General features: G+C 46.2%; 1 protein-coding gene across 2 annotated transcripts in view; it reads left to right on the forward strand.

The window, feature by feature from the left end:
- The window catches only part of HLCS (holocarboxylase synthetase), a 216,038-nt gene extending 198,372 nt beyond the window's left edge, over positions 1-17,666 (forward strand). For both annotated transcript variants that reach the window (XM_028116309.2, XM_028116316.2), the window contains 5 exons: positions 3,042-3,109; positions 4,599-4,759; positions 9,991-10,105; positions 12,505-12,718; positions 14,414-17,666. In XM_028116309.2, coding sequence (XP_027972110.1) covers positions 3,042-3,109; positions 4,599-4,759; positions 9,991-10,105; positions 12,505-12,718; positions 14,414-14,585 — 730 coding nt within the window. In that variant the 3' untranslated portion in view covers positions 14,586-17,666. The remainder of the gene's footprint in view (positions 1-3,041; positions 3,110-4,598; positions 4,760-9,990; positions 10,106-12,504; positions 12,719-14,413) is intronic.
- Positions 17,667-18,984: the final 1,318 nt, after the last annotated feature.

The raw sequence follows: 18,984 nt of genomic DNA on the forward strand, positions 1-18,984 counted from the left end.
TAAATCTCCCTCCCTCCCTTTTCTATGAATTTTACATTGTTGGAATAAAAGTATATGTAGTTTTTTTATGGCTTTTTTTATTTAGCAGAGTGTTGCAAGCATTTCTTCCCACATACTCTTCATAACTATCATTTTTTAAAGAAGATTTTATTTATTTATTTGACAGAGAGACAGTGAGAGAGGGAGCACAAGCAGGGGGAGGCGGAGAGGGAGAAGCAGGCTTTCCGCGGAGCAGGGAGCCTGATGAGGGACTGGATCCCAGGACCCTGGGATCGTGACCTGAGCCCAAGGCAGACGCTTAACAACTGAACCACCCAGGCGCCCTGATAACTATCATTTTTAATGACCGTGAATTATTCCATTGACTTCACCTACCATGGTGTACTCAACATTTACCTGTTGGACACTTAGGTGATTCCCACATTTTTACTTTTATAGCGCTGTGGTGAATGTGGACCATTTCCTTAGGTTTGAATCCCCCCAATGGATCGACTGGGTCTGAATTTAAATTGTTCTTTCACTTGTTCATTCAGAATTTTCACACAGGTTCCTACTGGCCTGTCTCCTAGCTTAGTCTTAATTCTTAAAGCTTTACTCCAACCACCTGGTGAAATTCAGGACGTTCCCATTGGCAGGGCACCCACGAGGTGCTGTGATGTCCTTGGGAACCAAAATGGTCACGTTGGCAAAGTGACCCTTTGGGGTCTGGATGTTTCAGACGCAGGAGCAGAGTAGAAAGACGGAGCACTTTCCCCACACGCCCCGTTCGTAAACTCGAGGGAGCGCGCTGAGCTGCCGGGCACAGAAACCTCTCATTCCACAGCCTTCGCAAATGAGGAAAGAAAATCCACAGCAGCAGGGACCCGATCATTAGGTTACCCCCTCCTATTTCTTCTTCTTTTTTTTTTTTCCTGTTTCCTTTTGTGAGAACATCATCAGCCCGGGATGGAGAGGCATTTATGGTGTCTCCTTTGCTAAAGCAAACTCCGGCGACTTCATTTTCAGAAATGCAAAATTCGTGAAGTTCATAAATGCCTCTTTGTTGACCATGAGCCGTGTGGTTTGGCCCCCAGAGTTATCTCAGATGGCACAAATAAATCTGACGGCCTCTAGTTGTCTCAAACTGAGCATTACCTCCCTCCCCCGTTGTCCCCTCCTGCAGAAATTTCCTCTTGGCCTTCAGCTGCACAAACTCCGTCTTCTCATCAATATGCCCTGTTAACTGCTGCCAAACCTCCAGCAGTTGAGTGCATATGTTCCCTTAATCATTTCTCTTTGTTCTAGAAGTCTGTGTTGGTTTCTAAACCTCCCCCATCCCCTCGCCTAATTCCACCATCACCATCACTGGCTTATAGACACGACTGTCTACTGTCTACATGTTTATTTGAAGAACATCCTAGATGGCCTGCCATTGAGAAGGGCTTTTGCAGTCTGCTCACAGTGTGCCAAATCATCCCCCCCCCACTCCCCTAGAAAAGTGTGTTAACTGCCACCCGAAGCCTTCGGAGCCCAGGTGAGGGGCTGCCGGAACTTTCTGGAAAGCACGAGGCTCCAAGAAGACAGTGTTAATGTCTTGGCACAGACAGAGATTCCTTCTCTGTTTTCCACTGGTCCAACCCAAGAAAAGGACGCTTTATTCTTGGAGCCCACCAGTGTATAGGAACCGTCGGTCTCAATGGGTTATTCATGGTGTCCAAGAGAAATACTTCTGGAGCTGTGCTTCTTGTACGATGAAAAGTGGACAAGGCAGCCTGCTCGCTGGGAATGCCCTGTGCCTGTGGGACCCGCCGGCCCCCTCCCGACGTGGCCAGGCTCCTCTTTGCAAGCGAAGGGGTCTTCTGGGCTCCTCGTGACCGCAGTCTGCACACCGGTGCCCAACTCTGTTGGCCAGTGTGCGCGGGGAGGCACTGTGTTGTTGCTCTCTGCTTTTAAGTGTATTTCTCCTCTTACCCTGTGTAGACCTCTCACTCCCTGCCCCGAGCCCTGAGAGCAGCTGAAGAACCACCAGAGCGGGGGTCCAGGGCCCTTTCTCCTTGGCTCGGACGCTGCTATGGAACCCTGGAAACTCTTACTGGAAAGGTCCTACAAATACCATCTCTCCATCCTCCCTCCCCTGCCTCTTCCCTCCCCCAAAAGTGTTTCAGAGAGTCCCTGGCAGCTGCACGGACAGCGGACCAACTCGATTTTGGCTCTGTTTAATAAATCCCACCATGAACCGTGCCCGCTCAGTACCTGGTCAGCAACTTCTGGGAATGCAGAGGAAAGCCTTCCTAACACGGAGTTAAAATATGTAGAAAGTAGCTGGGAGGAAATTCTCGGTGTGAGGGATTGTTTTCCACCCCCTTTCCTATTCTGAAGAAAAAAAAAAAAAGGTTAATGTTGACCCATTTGGTGGAGATATAAGGCATTTTTCTGCCTATCCCCAAAGGGAAGTTTGCATTCTTTTAAATGAAACCATTTTAAAAGCAGAACTCAAGCCTAAAATGATCCATGGTTCTCTGGACTTCTCAGAAGGTGTAGATTTATTTACTATAGTTAAAACATAATTAGTTCTCAGGGGATAGTGTATCTTTTAAACGGCTTTATTGCCACCATATTGGCTTTCTGAATAATCAGAAACTTCTGTTATGATTATGGTCTAGTGTTTGGACAGAAACGCACCGTAAGTAGAAACAAATGTCAGGAACTGCTAGTTGTCACTCGGAGTAAGGGACACCACATCAGAGGGGGAAGAAAGAACTTCCTGATAGGATATTCCAAAGAAATGGAATCAAACAACATCTTAAATGAACTAACAGCTCAGGCGGGCACCCCAACCCCAATCTTTTTTGATTCAATGGTGTTTTCTTTGTCTCTTCTCCTTCGTTATCACTACAGAGGCTGGGAATGGGGTCAGTATCCCTCGAAACCCGGGAAATGGCCCTTTTTCTTCCCCACACAGCCCCGCAGATGAGTGTGAATAGGGTCCTCCTCTCATCTGAGCCGTAGGCTCTGCTGTCATGTCCCTGTTCTGGCTGACCAGTCTTTCCCACCGTTTGCAGATTGATGTTTGAGATCCCGCAGGAAATGGGGTTAATAGCCATCGCAGTCCGCCAAACGCAGGGCAAAGGTCAGTCATCTTTTGTTATCATTTCTGTTGTTCTGCTTTTTAAAATCTGTGGCTCCTTGTGGCCAGGTTGCCCATTGATTGTGTGTGCTGATCACGGAGAAGACTCCCATTAGGAGTGCTTGTTTTCACACCCCCTAAAATGGAGGAAGAGGGAGGGAAATTGATCAGAAGACTGAGTTTTGGTAGAATTAAAGCTTTCTCTCCAGTGGAGATGGTTATTAATCACTGGACATTTGCTGGGGATGGTTTTAACATACCATCACCTACATCTTGTAAATTCTTTCTGACACATTCTGGGCATTGCAGTGTGTGAATCGTTACTGTGTTATAGAGACATTTATTTGCCTGAAGGTTCTCCGGGAGGTGCCTTCTGGGTTCCTGTTGAGTGTCCCATGGAGAGCCCTTTCGTCTGCCAGCCCCCACCCCAGCCGCACTGGAAATTCCATGACCAGTGGTCAGTGCCCCTTCACAAAGTGACCACAGAGAAGCCAAGGGCTGATCTGAGCTTCTGCCACCTGCTGACCCCGAGACCCTCAGAAACAAGAGCCCGCATCCTCCCAGAATCCACTTGGGGTCCAACCGCAAGCAGACTCTGTGCTTAGTGGTCCTGCCGGAGGCATTTGGCCCCTGCTCCCGCCGGTGCCAGGCCAACCCAAACGTGCTTTTAACTCTCAGAGGCTCTTATGCCTTTCTCAGAAGGAGCAACGAAATAAGAAATCCACTGTTTTCCACTTCTTTCCTTTGAACACGTCTTTTGAACATAACTCAAAGAGAAAATTCATTTTACCCAAAGCTGGGGGTGGGGGGCTCAATACGGTGGTTAAAAAAAAAAAACATAGAAGAACTTGGATTATACCTCCCATTTTTGGATTATACCTCTCATTTTGAGCATTTTATTTTCTTGACTTCTATCTTAGGAAAAATAATCTCGAGAGTTAATATCAGGGATTACTTTTTAAAGTCTGCTTCTTTCCCCCCGTATAACAGTGAGATATAATTCACAGACCATACAGTTCCCCAATTAAAGTATACAATTCTGGGGTTTTTAATATATTCACAGGGTTGTGGGACCATCACCACAATACGGGTCACTTCTAAACTGTGGTGTCCAGGACCTCTCCTGGACCAGGACAGACTCAGTCCGGTTTCCCCACTGTCTCTGTTTTTGCCAGCATTACCAGATGGTGACAATTAAGCTGACAGTCATGTTCAGACCCTGTAGGACTTTGAATCATCAAAGCGTAAATGATGTGCTCACTGAGGCAGAACATTCAGCTACTTATCAGACACTTGTTCAGGAACACAGCGCCAGACTTTAAAATGCTTCTCTGTTCATGAGTTAACCCCAGAACCTCCAAGCATCTTCATCAGTGCAGGTTGATTGCACGTGGGGCTCTGAGTCCTGGGCCCATTTTCGGGTGCTGCATGCATCTGACTGTTCACGTGGCAGGGTGGCCACTCTCCTGATGGGGGGCCCTCTGTGTTCCAGGGCGGGGAGCAAACGCTTGGCTGAGCCCCATGGGATGCGCTCTGTCCACCCTGCTCATCTCCATCCCACTGAGATCCCAGCTGGGACAGAGAATCCCATTCGTCCAGCATTTGATGTCCCTGGCTGTGGTGGAGGCGGTGAGGTCCATCGCTGAGTACCAGGTAGGTGCGATTTGCCCACCCTGGGTGCAGATCTCAGTTGAGGTTGGTGTGTGGATGCATCTGAATGACCGCTGCGTGTAGAGTTTCAGGCTGCTCTTCGCAAAGCAGGCAGCAGAGTGCTCCTGGAGTTTTAAAAACACTGTCAGCTCATAGCTTGGCTCTGGGGTCGCCGGGATGGGTTTATTTCCCAGAATTCCCTTTCTGTGCTGTTGTCAGATTGCTCAAGCCTCTCCTCCCCCCACCCCCTTAATTGAAGCACACTGGACTGACATACCACACTGTTGTGTTTTCTGGCAAAAAGGCTTATTGTGTGGACCTAAACAACCTTCTCATTCCCTGTCTTCATTTAGCACGGTCCATGCTTAGCAGAACGACCCTTGTCTGTGGCTGCCCAGGTTCAAAGTGCAGGTTCATTTGGGGTGTCTGCTCCCCGCTGTAGGGACAGAGGTGCTTCATCATTACCATCGGATGCTGCTGCATCAGTTAGTAAGGAGACAAGAGGGTGATTAATGCAGTTTTCCTGGACAAATTTCATGGGTCCTCCCGGGCCTCCCTCCTACCTACATTTCTTCTCTCAGGCCAAACACAATTATAGTATTAATTCCTGAAGTGAGAGGCTAAGATCATGACTTTCAAAGGGGCCTGTCCTCGTGTTTAACGGGGAAGCAGCCCTCCCCTCCAGTGTGGTCATGTCCTCATGGTCACCGTGTATAAGACTGGGGTATGTGTTTCCCAAGTCACATCAAGTCCCTGGCCCGCACACTGAAAGGTGACATTTATGACCAGCGTTCAGCATCCTTGCCCTCTGTATCCCAAGGGCCTGGGCTCATCCGACTGTCACACACCTTCACAAGTCAGCCTGCAGCCCCTGAACGAGACATTTTGCCTCACAGAGGGCAGGTGAGAAGATAAAGTTCTGTTGTGGGGGGAAATATTTTTAGCCCTAGCGGCAGGTTCGTTAGTCTTAGGAAAATAATTTAAAATTCATGTCAGGTTGCCTGGGTGGCTCAGCCAGTTAAGTGTCTGCCTTTTAAAAAAAATTAAAATTTACATCAAATGCCCTCCTTAATGCCCATCACCCCATACCCCACCCTGCCAACCCCCCCTCCAGCAACCCTCAAGCACTGGATGTTATATGCAACTGATGAATCACTAAATTCTACTCCTGAAACTAAGAATATACTATATGTTAACTAAATTGAATTTAAATTTTTTAAAAAAGAACAATGCTAAGAAAAACATGCAAAAAATAGTATTAATTTCATGCAAACTATTATAAAACATTATCTTCTAAAAAAAGGAAGAACAATATTAAGAAAAACATGCAAAAATAGTATTAATCATTCCATGCAAACTATTATAAAGCATTATTATCTTCTTTAAAAAAAATAAAATGATGGGATGGGGTGGGATGGGGTAACTGGGTGATAGACATTAAGGAGGGCATGCAATGTGATGAGCACAGGGTGTTATATAAGACTGATGAATCACTGAACTCTGCCTCTGAAACTAATAAGACACTATGTTAATTAATTGAATTTAAATTTAAAAAAGGAAATTAAAAAACGGTAGGAAACAAGTAAGAAATAAAAAATAAAATAAATAAAATTTAAAATTTAAATTAATCTGTTTAGCTTTTTCTTGGCTTTGTGACCTTGCAGCCTCGCTTGTTAACTGAGCAAGCATTCTCTGAGTGCCTGCTAGCCAGGAGGCCGTGCCAGGCACTGCGGGCAGCAGGCTGTGAGGTGGGAAGCTTGCCCTGGAGTAGGGGCGGGGGGGGTTGCACCTGATGGGCGTGTGTCCCTCCTTATCCTTAAGGAGCCCCCACCTGAGTTCCTGTCCTGTGTCCGCAGTCCTGCAGCTCAGTCACACCTGTGTGATGTGACTTTGGCTAGGGGTTGGGCTTATTCTTGTTTTATTTTTAGTTTTACTGAGATAGAATTGACAGCCCCCACTGTGTAAGTCTGAGGTGTGCAGCATAGTGACTTGGCATACATATATTATGAACTGATTACCACAGTAAGTTAACCTCCTTCACCTCCTAGGGTCACCAAAAACCATTTTTCCCCCTGTGATGAGAACTTTTAAGATTTACTTTCTTAGGGGCGCCTGGGTGGCTCAGTCGGTTGGGCGACTGCCTTCGGCTCAGGTCATGATCCTGGAGTCCCAGGATCAAGTCCCGCATCGGGCTCCCTGCTCGGCGGGGAGTCTGCTTCTCCCTCTGACCCAAACCCCTCTCATGCATGCTCTCTCTCTCTCAAACACATAAATAAATCTTTAAAAAAAAAAAAAGATACAGAGACAACTCCATAAAAAAATTTAAAAAAAAAAGGTTTACTTTCTTAGTGTTTTTAAAAAAATTTTTTTAATTCAATTTAATGAACATACTGTGTATTATTAGCTTCAGAGGTAGAATTCAGTGATTCATCAGTTGCCTACAACACCCAGTGCTCATTCCATCACGTGCCCTCCTTAATGCCCATCTCCCAGTTGCCCCCTTCCCCTTAGTGTTTCTTTTGAACAGAGCCATTTGGCCTACACAGCACAGCTCCGAGATGGTTGGAATAGGCCCCAGTTGCAGAGAGTTTGCCTCTCTTACATCCTTGGCCGGGTGTCTCCGTCAGCACACAGATCGTGCCCGTCTCCCTGGACCAGAAGCGGTGTCCCGGGAATGCCCGCGATTCCTTCCAGAACCCTCGTTGCACTGCCTGCTGTCCGTCCCTCTGTTCCTTCTGTCTCAGAGGTCCCCGCTGGGCGCCGGGAGCCCTCCACCCCCACACTCCTGCTTCTGCTCTCCTCCCCGCACTTGCAAGTTCTGTTTGCCCTGGGAGGCCCAGCTCCAGTGCCATTCCCAGAAGCTTCTAGCTACAAACTCCCTCCTCTAACTAACCTTTTGGCATTTTGAAATTCTGAGCCGCTTTCATGGTCTCTCCCATGGATTGCTCGGAAGCAGGGTTATTTGTCCTCCTGTACCATCTCCTGTAAAGCAGCCAGCTCCTTGAATGCACGGTTAGTTTTATGTTGGTCCCAAAGGGCCTAACCTGGTGCTTTATCCTGGGAGGACTGCCACCGCAGCTGTTTGAATAAATCATTGAGATGGTGAAAAAGAAGCGTGCAGCCTTTCTCTTCATCTTGAAACAGAGGTCATTGTTTACCTGCACGAGAACCCACGATTTCCTAAGCTCTGCAGCGTTAACTAACTAGGTCCGAAAATGTGAAGTAAAACAAGAGCCCAGGGGCAGGGCCAGTGCAGAGGAAAGCGGCCACCCACATGCTGGGGGAGCAGTTTCCAAGCTTGGGCAGGGACCGTGCTCGGCACAAAGGGACGTGGGAAGGCAAGAGAGGACAAAGAAGGGGACCTGGGAGAGTGACCAGAAATGTCTCCTCTGCGTCGCCCGGTGTCCCCTGGGACAAGGTGGCAGAAGGCCTCCTTGCTCCGGCCCCCATTGAGATCCCTGTTCTACAACAGAAAAAACTATGAAGCTCCCTAATCAGGTAGAGGTCATGGCGCACACCCGCGTCTTGTTTATGCTTTTGTTCTTTGGTGCTTCTGCGTTTCTTCCCCTCACCATCGAGCACTACACGCTAGGGCAGACGAGCTTCTGAAGAACAGAAACGCATTCTAACTGGCCACCATACAAAGAAGCCTTTGTCCAAGGGAAAGGAAGGGATTTCTTGGAAGCAGCAGGCTACGTAGCATAGTGTTAAGCACCCAGGGGCCTGGTGTCAGAAAGCCCCGGGTTCGAATCCCAGCTCTGCCGCTTCCGAGTGTAACCTCAAGCAAGCCAGGCCATCTCTCCGCTTCAGTTTCTTCCTTGTTCAATAGAGGTGAATCTAGTACCCCCATGTGGGTTTGGTGTTAAGTGACACACAGACCAGAGCTGAGATGGGGCTCGGGGCCGGGCGGGCCCTCAGCGACGGAAGAGCTAGCCCTGTGGGATCAGAGGCCACCTGCTACGCTGCAATCTTTCGGTTTATTATGCTGAGTGTCTTTCTTCCAGATTTTCTTCCTCTACCCACACATGGACCACCTGGCTGCCAGCCCCAGGCCCCGGAGGCTGGGCAGTTCCAGCACCCACTGAGTCTCACCCAGTCTCTGTTTCCCCGCTTAAAAATCACAGCAAGAGTTGGGGGTCTGGGGGGACCAGCTCAAGGCAGGGTCCACCCTTGGACCATTCCACTGTGACTGTGACCGAGGGCCCCAGGCCGGGCTGCCCAGGTTTGCTTCTGGATGGAGAGGCAGTGAGCCGCAGAACAAATCAGTTTCTATTTCTGGTTGACTGTTGGCAATTCTTTGAGGCCCTCGGTGATAATCCAGTGAACCAGGTTCCTTCTCTGTATCTCTCTAGGATTCTACTTGAGATATTTCTACCCACCTTTTGTGACAGTGGTTAATTTGGGGCATCTTTCTCTCTCGAGCATGAGCTCCTTAAGGAAAAAGAACCCTGAGCGTATTTCGGTCTCCCTGCCTCCCCCCTCACCCGCACATGGTAGGTACTCAGTGGGGGTGGCCATTGACGTGGGGACCCCTTGGAGATCTTGAAGGTTTGGTTCCAGATCACCACAATAAAGTGAGTCAAAGGAGTTTTTGGTTTCCCGGTGCATATAAAAGTCATGTTTACACTACACTGTGGTCTATTAAGTATGCAATAGCATTGTGTCTAAAAAAACAGTGTACCTACCTTGATTAGAAGATACTTTATTGCCCAAAAATGCTAACCATCATTGGAGCCTTCAGCAAGTCATAATCACTGATCACAGATCACCGTAACAAAGATTGGAAAAGTTTGAAATGTGACAATTAACAAAACGTGACACAGAGACCCAAAGGGAGCAAATACCGTTGGACAAATGGCACTGATAGACTTGCTCAACTCAGGGTTGCCACCGACCTTCAATTTGTAAGAAACACAGTGCCCATGAAGCACAATAAAGCAAAGCACAAGAAAACGACCATGCCTGGCCTGGGATAATGAAGAGTGCAGGGGTGTGGAGAGAATCCAGGATTTACACCAGATACGTTCTGTAGGTCTCTCTCCTGGCCCCAAGGTGGTCCTTGACCACTGGATTGTCCCAAAGAAGGGATTAGCCCTCAGAACAAGAAGCGAGGATGAGATCCCATGTTCCATTAGATTCGAGAGTATCCGGCTCATCTTCCTTTTAGCTGGATGACCTCTCCCGGCCCCTTTGTGTCCCGTGATTGCTTGATTAACGTGCAGATTTTCCTTTAGGATATCAACCTACGAGTGAAGTGGCCCAACGATATTTATTACAGTGACCTCATGAAGCTTGGTGGAGTTCTGGTTAACTCAACACTTTTGGGAGAAACATTTTATATACTCATCGGTGAGTTGTGAAAGCCTTTCCTCCACATTTTTAGATGAATAAAAACAAAAATAAAAATGGTTTTTACATGGCTACCTTGAGGGGAGTGGATTATCATATGGGATTACTTTTTCTTTGAGCCTTGAGTCACAGAGCACAATATGTATGCAAAGCAGGCCGGATGGTTGAAAGCCCCTTGCAGAGGTTTAGCGTTCCTGTCTCTGGCCATGGAAACCACCAAATCGGTACCACATCAAACAGGTTTTTTATTGCACCTCTCCACACGCCGGCTTCTTGTTGAATCAGAAATGGTGAAAATAAACATTTAATATGCCATTTTGTAATAAGGAAAGAAAGCTAATTGCAAGGATGGGGCTCCTGGTGCTCCTGCATTCTTAATTGGACCTTCCCAGGCCATGAAAAAGTTGTGTGGGTTTTTTTTGTTTTTTGGGTTTTTTTGTTTTTTTGACCTTCAGAAGAAGCTCCAGGCTGGTCAAGGTGGGGTGCAGAATCCCATTTCCCCTCAGCGTGTCCATATCAGGCAAGGAGACGGATTCAGAAACAATTTCAGAAGTTCTCAGGCTCCTGCTCATCCGAGCATCCACTTCTCCCTAAGGCCCAGGAGAACTTAATGTTCAGAAATGAGTAATGAGCAGAAAATGTGTGATGATGTGTCTGTGGGAAGTACCAGCCCCAAAGTGCAAAGCTTAAGTTTCCAGCTCTACCACCAATGGGCAGGATTATTCTGAGCAAACTGCTTCATAGCCTCCAAGCTCTCCTTCTCATTTTTAAATGTGTTCGCTAGGCTAGATGCACATATCCCGAAGTCGGGCCCAGAGATGTCGAGGAGGTCCAGGGATGGCTTCTGTCAGTATGGGGGAAAGGAAACGTGGTCCTGTAGGGAGAATTCATGGCTTTTATTACGTTCTTAAGGCCATAGGAGGTGATGAGGGGAGGGGGGTGTCTTTGGGGAAAGAGTCAGGGTCCCCAACAGGGGTGCTCTCTGGGCCTTGGAAAGACATGGCCTGAGTTGGCAGTAGTCAGTGCTGCTGTTTCCCCAGGACTTGGAATTTTCTGAATATATGGGAGATTGTTCGGCACCATATGCACTTAATTGAATGCCTTACGCTCCATACTGTGTGTGTTGTTGAATGAACAAATGGACAACTGCCGATTCATCCCTGTTGCTATAGTTACTTGGTTTTTTTTTTCCAGATGTAATTTACATTGCTTAGTATTTTAATAGCCAGTATATTTAAAAAAAAAAAAATCTGAGGCCTATCAATCCTTCCCTTCACACGGAGAATGGCTCGGAACATTGACCAAAGAATACTGTTCTTGTAAATGTCATCATTCCATCAGAGGCGAGTATTTGGAGAAGTTTTTTCCTCGGAGGCACTGAAAACAAGAGCATCTCACTGCTTAGTTCTTGCAGTATTTCACTTCTTATTGAAGACCTCTTTGAGGTTGATTCAGGACCCTGTTGAAAACTGAGGTTTGGCTTCTCGAAGGCTCTAGCTCTCTGGGAGAGGGTTGGTGGTATTAAGTAACGGCAGAGACAAGCCTGTTCAGACTCCACTGCTGGTACCTCCCGTTCCTGAAGCCCTGGGTCAGGAGCCTATAAAAGAGTCACTGAACACGGGTTGGCCCCTTGCCAGCAGCGTAACCCTAGCACCAAAGACTTCCAAGGATAACGTATTAAAAAGATGTGTTCTAGGGTTATGCCATGACCAAGTTTTGAAATCTCTGAATCCAGAGTTTACTCCTTAAGACCCGAGTGAAATTCTGTATTTTCAGGCATGTGTTTTTGTTATTCAAGTCGGAAAAGAAACAAGAGATTGTACTTTATATTGGGCTCAGTGCAGAGCTAGAGTTCTTGGCGAGACCACATGAAGTATTGTTTCAGAGGCCACTGCAAGGAGCTTTGCCCCATTCAGAGCTTCTGTTTCATTGAATCGAATCTGGCTGGTTTTTTCCCCCCAACCCATCTGCGGCAAGGTTGGGGTGGACAGGGATAATCCTCGAACAAGGATGATAAAGGAACGATGAAAAGGAAGATGGTCCCAAAGACATAAGTCATTCATTTTTTTTTTAAGATTTATTTATTTATTTATTTGAGAGACAGAACGCTTGGGGCAGAGGGGCACAGGGAGAAGGAGAAAGAATGTTAAGCAGACACTGAGGGGCTCAGTCTCACAACCCCAAGATCACGACCTGAGCTGAAACCAAGAGTTGGACGCTTAACCGACTGCACCACCCAGGCGCCCCGAAAAGTCTTTCTTTAAGTGGCCAGACATGATAAATTTGAAATGAGGGAAAAGGAAGCAGGGAGTCGGGGATAAAGGCTGTAACTCCTTCCAGGTGCTTGGGAGGCCATCAATAGGTTGAGCCGCTCATGCTTTTCAACTGTTTTTGTGCAGGCTGCGGATTTAACGTGAGTAACAGTAACCCTACCATCTGCATCAATGATCTCATCACAGAATACAATAAACAGCACAGGGCAGAGCTGAAGCCCTTAAGAACCGACAGTCTCATTGCCAGAACTGTGACTGTGCTGGAGAAACTGATCGACACATTTCAGGACAAAGGGCCCGATGGCGTTCTTCCCCTTTATTATAAGTACTGGGTACACAGGTCAGTGCTGGCCCATCTTCATTCTTTTAAAGTGTCTTTATTAAGTGAGTAGTTCAGTATCTTAAAACAAGAAACTAAGCACAGGTCTACGTAATTTTTTTTTTTTTAAGATTTATGCATTTGAGAGAGAGAGAGAGAGTGTGTGCAAGCAGGGGGAGGCGCAGAGGGAGAGAGAGTCTCAAGGAGACTCCGCACCGAGCACGGAGCTCAGCGCGGGGCTCGATCCCACGACCCCAACGTCACAACCTGAGCTGACACCAAGAGTCGGATGCTTAACCTACTGCACCACTCAGGTGCCCCTAGATAATTATTTTTTACCTTTCTGATGGAGAAAACTGGTGTCCACCACGTTGAGCGAGTTACCATCAGCAACCCCAGGATGGACCAGCATCCAATGCGTGCTGGTGGGATGTTATGGGAAAGGACACAACCTCGCCCGAGAGTTTTCCACGTGTCTTAAGTGGTTTAAGTGGAGCCTAATGCGAGGAAACAGACACACGTTAAATTGTAGAACATTCTAGATAACAAAGAGTTTTCAAAGCAAGAGCCCAGGGGGCGTGGGAGCACCCTCACCTGGGAACATGTTAGAAATGCACATTCTCAGGTTCCACCCTGAGCCTCCTAAATCAGAAACTCAGGCTGGTTGATCATTCGTGTTTTAACACATGCTCTGGGGGCTCCTTGTGCACCCAGAGCTTGAGAAGCACTCTGGTGAGTACCAGCAGGCCTCTGATGCATCAGAAATGTCCATGTCTTCCAACACAAAAAATAAAAAGAAGGTCGGAGATTTGTTAGAGATTAAAGAGGCATGACAACCAAATGCAAAATGTGATTCATGATTAGATCCTGGATGGGAGGAAATTGCCACAAACGATATTAATGGGACAATGGGGGAAATTTAAACATGAACTCTATACTAGATGTTATTATATGGAGATTAGATTTCTTGAGGGTGATAATGGTATTCTGGTTTTGTGGGAGATTGTTCTTAGGAGGGACATGCTGAAGTATTTAAGTATAAAGTGTCATGATGCCTGCAACTTATTTTTAAATGTCAGCAAAAAAGCATGTGTGTGTGTGCATGAAGAGGGGAAGCGAATATGGAAAATGTTATCAGTTGGTGTGAATATAAGTGAAGGGGGATTCTGGGGGTCATTGTCCTATTTCTTCAACTCTTCTGTAGGTTTTACATTCTTCCAAATAAAAATGAGTGGCGGGCGGCGGGGGGGGGGGGTGTTGACCTATATTTTAAAAACTAACAAGGATGTAACTCAACAGGTACATTTGGAAAACATTAAAAGAAGCAGTGTTAGAGTGACTTTAACTTGCCGTTGATGGTACCCAGCTTCGTTTTAGAAAATGGGCTTTCCAACTCAGTTTCTTTTTCCCCAAACCCCTAGAATTGCACAGTGGTTCTTAAAAGTGCTGGAGGGCGAGGAGGTGGGGCAAATCATCATCCAGATGATCGGAATTAGGAGAAAGGCTACACTCCCTATTGGAATTACCATCATCCTGATTCTTCTAATAGTTATCAAAACAGTTCATGTGGGACCAGTGAAAGTCGGAGCATTTTATCCGGCCCACCCCCTTCCCGTGCCCCCCCCATCCCTCTGCCGGAGGGGTGAGTACTTAGCTACCTGTCTCTAGACGCTGCATTACCTTTCCCACTGACCCTCTGCTGTTCTTCACACACAGTGGCCAACGGGTCCGCCTGGGAGGCCTCGAGGGGCCAGAGGTGTGGATAGTCGGCCTGGATGACTCCGGGTTCCTTCAGGTCCAAGAGGAGGACGGCGAGGTGGTGACCGTGCATCCCGACGGCAACTCCTTTGACATGCTGAGAAACCTGATCATCCCCAAACAGCAGTAGCCAGGCCTGGGGCCTGCCTGGGGCCACCGGGTAGTGAGAGGGCTGGCAGAGCCCACCCCAGTGAGCATTCCAGTTAATTCCTGCTGCCTTTCCTAGCCCGAGGATCTGGAAAACGGATTTAGAGTTGTAGGCAAACGTGGCCTCCCTCCAGTTAACCTGCTTGATTCCTTAATGTTGTTCTGTCTGTTGCCATTTTACTTGGCGTTCGCGAATGTTCTGGGGCGGAGGGATGCCAAGCGGAAGATTTAGCTCAGGTGAAGCACCACCACACGTGTGAAATCCTTCCCCCCTCTTGGGCTTGGATGTGTGTTTATTGCCCCCCCCCCAAAATTTTTTTTTATTTGGAAAACAGCAACGGAATAATTCAGATGTTTCCCTGGTAGTGGAGACCTTCACTCCCAGACTATTAAAAAACAAATCAAAAATAGCTTCCAGGTCCAGGCCAGCGATGAGGTAGAGGTTTGGTAGCACTGTTTATACGCATCCAGGGAGGCGTTTTCCTCTAGGAACATACGTTGGCACTTGGTCGTTTTATTTTTTTGTTAATAAGAGAAAAGATGGTAGGCTTCTGAGCGTTACCTCTGGGCCCGGTGGTTTGTGGTCCCACAACAGGGCCTGAGTAGCTGCTAAGATGGGTGTCACTGGTGTGCTTGCAGTGACCTGGTAGAGGAAATTGATTACCTACTTCGACAGTAATTTTATGAGCTCTCTTTTTCATAAGTTTGAATGTACTGCAGACTCTGAAGGGATGGGCTCAAGTTCAAGATCCTTAATGCGTTGATGAGGCCTTGTGTGCGTGCGGGGGTTGATGATTGGGCCCTAACAGCTGGAGACAAGGACTCACTCATACCACACACCAGGGAGGATTTGGAACTTCTAAGCCTGTTGTAGGCTCACTTTGAAATCTGGAGCATTCCTGAAAGACCGTTTGGTGCACAGAATGTAGAAGTACGTGGCATTTTGTCTGTAAGTCATAATTTTTTGCCCCCCTTTCCCTAAATTGCCAAGAAACAAAATGCAACTGATACCAAACACCATCATTTAAGAGGGAGGAGTGTGTGTGTGTGTGTGTGTGTGTGTGTGTGTGAGAGAGAGAGAGAGAGAGAGAGAGAGAAGCTTTTAAAAGAAGATATTCAAGATCTGATGCCCTAAAAGTCTCCGTGGAAGAACAAAAGAAAGGAAACCTTTTGATATGCATTTGCGATTTCCAGATGCACTCCATGCTTTTTCCATGTCACTCCTATCTCTGCTGAACTTGTGAATCACACACATTATTTTTCTGCCTTAAAAGGCCAATTTTTTGCCCACTTTTCTCTCTTCCTGCCAGTCCCAACTGAAATTAGTGGAAGGAAAACTTGATGGAGCCCTCAGCTTTGAACAGAATCCCCTTATTGTGCACGAGCACCAGCTCTACCCAGCTTTACCCAGTCAAGCTAATTCCAGAAACTTGTGGTTTTCAGTATAAAATCTGCCTACCTTTAGCCAGGCGCAGGCAGCGCCATAGGAAGGGGAAAAAAAAAATAGCATGTTTAGTTAAGTACACCAACCCAATATGTGTTTTTTGGAAATGTAACTTTAAAAAAATTTCAGAAGTAATTTTTGCAAATAAGGCTTCCATTAGAATTATTTTTCTCAAAAAAAACTGTTCCCTCCTAAGTGTCCAAGTCTTCTTTTGGAACGAGTAACACGTTTCAATCAAAGCCCACAGCACCCCAAAATCAAATGGACTCACCCCTTGAGAGGGCATCTGCAAAATATCATCAAGAGGAAAGATGTCCAGGCTAATGTTGCAAGTTTCATTTCTCAAACTTTGTAACATAAGGCAAGTCATCTCTCAGCGCTGCCATTGTTACTGTTTGAATTTCTTTGGGGGGTTCTTTAATGAAAAACATGCTATGTTTTGTTTTCGGCTGAAGTCCCATTCTAGACAGTTCTGCTTTGGGGGAAAAATGTTATCATTTAATTTCCTTTCTGTAAATTAAAACTAATGATGTGTGGCCGTGTCAGGGCAGATGGAGATGTTCCGGGCATACCGCTTGTTCTCTGTGCTTTCAAGACTGTTTCTTACTTGTGCCGCCCGCAGTTGTCTTGAGGGGGACAAAATAGACTTGAAGCAGATGCTACGTTTTCTGTAAACACGATCTTGCCTCATATGAACCAAAGACACTTGAAATTCTGCTTCATATAGAACAGCTGAATAAAGCATCTTCCTTAGAGCTATTCGTGTTAGGGAAATTATCTACTCACTACACCACCCTCACGGATTGGGGGTCTTTGTGCACCTGGCCATCTCTGATCTCAAGGAGTTTTAAAGTCTTAACAGAAATGTTGCATTTTCTTCATAGTCTTTAAAACATGGCAACTGAACTCAGGATTGGCATGTGCTTCCAGGGCACTGGATTTGCTCTCGAGTTCAGAGGTTGCGCCTTGAGCATCTATCTGGTTATGTTAAAAAAAAAAAAAAAAAGGCAAGACGTCCTTCCTTCCTGGCTGGCCGCGGGTTTCAGGGGAAGCCATGGGAAAGCGCCCCCTGAATGTGCACAAGTTTTCCCTCAAACACATTTTCCAGAAGGCCTTCCCGTGGCCCCTGCCAAAGCAGTGCCCCTTGACCCTGGGCGAAGTCGAAGGATTTCGTGTCTGGTCCAAAATAGTAGGTGGGGTTCACTCTTGCAGACTTTGCCCGATGTGGGAGCAAGTGGGCCTTTGGGGGGGGTGCAGGCCAAGGTGGGGGGAGCATGCGGCCTCCAGTCCCCGGGCCCCGCACATACACCCTTGGGGGTGGCCTATGTAGTTGCCCCTGCCCTCGAGCCTGGGAACCAGGAGAGAAGCCAGCCTCATCCAGGAGCTTCAGAATGCAGCAGGGAGACATTTTTGGCTTGCATTCTGGAAGATTTGCTTGCCCTTTACAGTCAGAACACGGAGAATCCTTATTCCTGGGTTACGACTATGCACATCTGAAATTTTAAAAAGTGTAAGCCTCCGCATTTGTACCTTTTCGAAAAATCGCCTCAGAAAAGTAATTACTTTAAACCAATGCCTATAAGAAGCAAGTCTACCAAAATAAACTTAAGATTTTCTGTACAGTTTGTGCTCATTGTTATTTTGACCACAGTTTTATTTTTTAAAAATAGGCAACTACTCTTGGTTACAGTATCTTTATTCATATTTAAACATTTTTACAAAATAAATAGTTTTACATAGTAAGGAATACGTATGTATTTCTAAGTATTGAGAAGTCGGGTGCTTTTTCTGTTGTTTTTGATTTGTTTTTGACAAATGTGTTATGTGTCATACAAAAGAAAAATTTTATTACTCCAGAGAGTGAAAGTTAGCAAAACCCAAAGTAAAAAAACCCTTTAAACTGAGGTGAGAAATAAATTTAATATAACCATTTAATATAAATTGAAAAATAAATTTAATATAACAAACTTACTATAAGAACAGATTATGTTCTTGTAGAGTTGTTCTTACTCTTCCGTAAGAACTGCTTGACTTTTGTTTTGAGTTTTTTCCCCCAAGATTTTAACCTTATACATCATACTTAAGTTAGGAACAGCTTGAATAATGCCTCTTTGATAACCCAGGGGCTACAATTCACTAAGATTTTAAACTACTGTAGTTTTCTGGCATTTATTTGAAAATGTTCTTTTTATCCCATTTTATCTGTAGCAGCCCCCACAGTCGACCTTAACTGTCTTACAGTTACAACAAATCTACCTTAACTGTCTTACAGTTACAACAAAATTACAACTTCGGGTAGACTTTGTATAGGATTCATTGACTGTATAAACCTCTCCCGCCCTTAGAGTCCAAGGGGGAAGACTTGGTCATAGGACTTTAAACTGGACAAAGGGTTGGGGGGTGAGGGGTGCAAAATACCCAGCTCTTGCAGATTTCCTCAGAACAGCCTTCTTCATACCCTGTTCCCTTCTCTACAAAGGTATGAATGGAATGGCTTTTCTAGAAAGGGCTTCCACGAACATAAAGGAATTCCTTTCCCTGGGAGGCCCCTTGGAGGGCCCGGCCAGTCTTGAACTGGGTTTATTTCTCAAATCCTTTTGATCTGGCATTTTTGTCAACGTGTTAGGACCCACTACAATTTCCTTCCTTTCTTTCCTTTCTTTCTTTCTTTTTCTTTCTTTTTCTTTCTTCCTTCCTTTCTTTCTTTTTCTTTCTTTCTCTTGTGAAAGAGAGTCATATTTATTAAAATGCTTCCTCTTCCCTGCCAGAGCCTCACAGAAGTCAAGAAATGATGGCCCCAGCTTAAATGTGCAGACTTTTAAAGATGGAGGTAACAATATTAGGTTGCCATGGTAACTCCTGTTAACTTTGCACTGAGCTGCCAGCCGCCCAGAAGCCAGCTTGCATAGGAATCTTCCTTCATGTTCTAGGCTATGAA

Source organism: Eumetopias jubatus, unplaced genomic scaffold, assembly GCF_037043125.1.
Source record: "Eumetopias jubatus isolate StellerSeaLion01/CBP00866 unplaced genomic scaffold, mEumJub1_p1.0 scaffold_1, whole genome shotgun sequence".
In the NCBI taxonomy this organism is placed as follows: domain Eukaryota; kingdom Metazoa; phylum Chordata; class Mammalia; order Carnivora; family Otariidae; genus Eumetopias; species Eumetopias jubatus.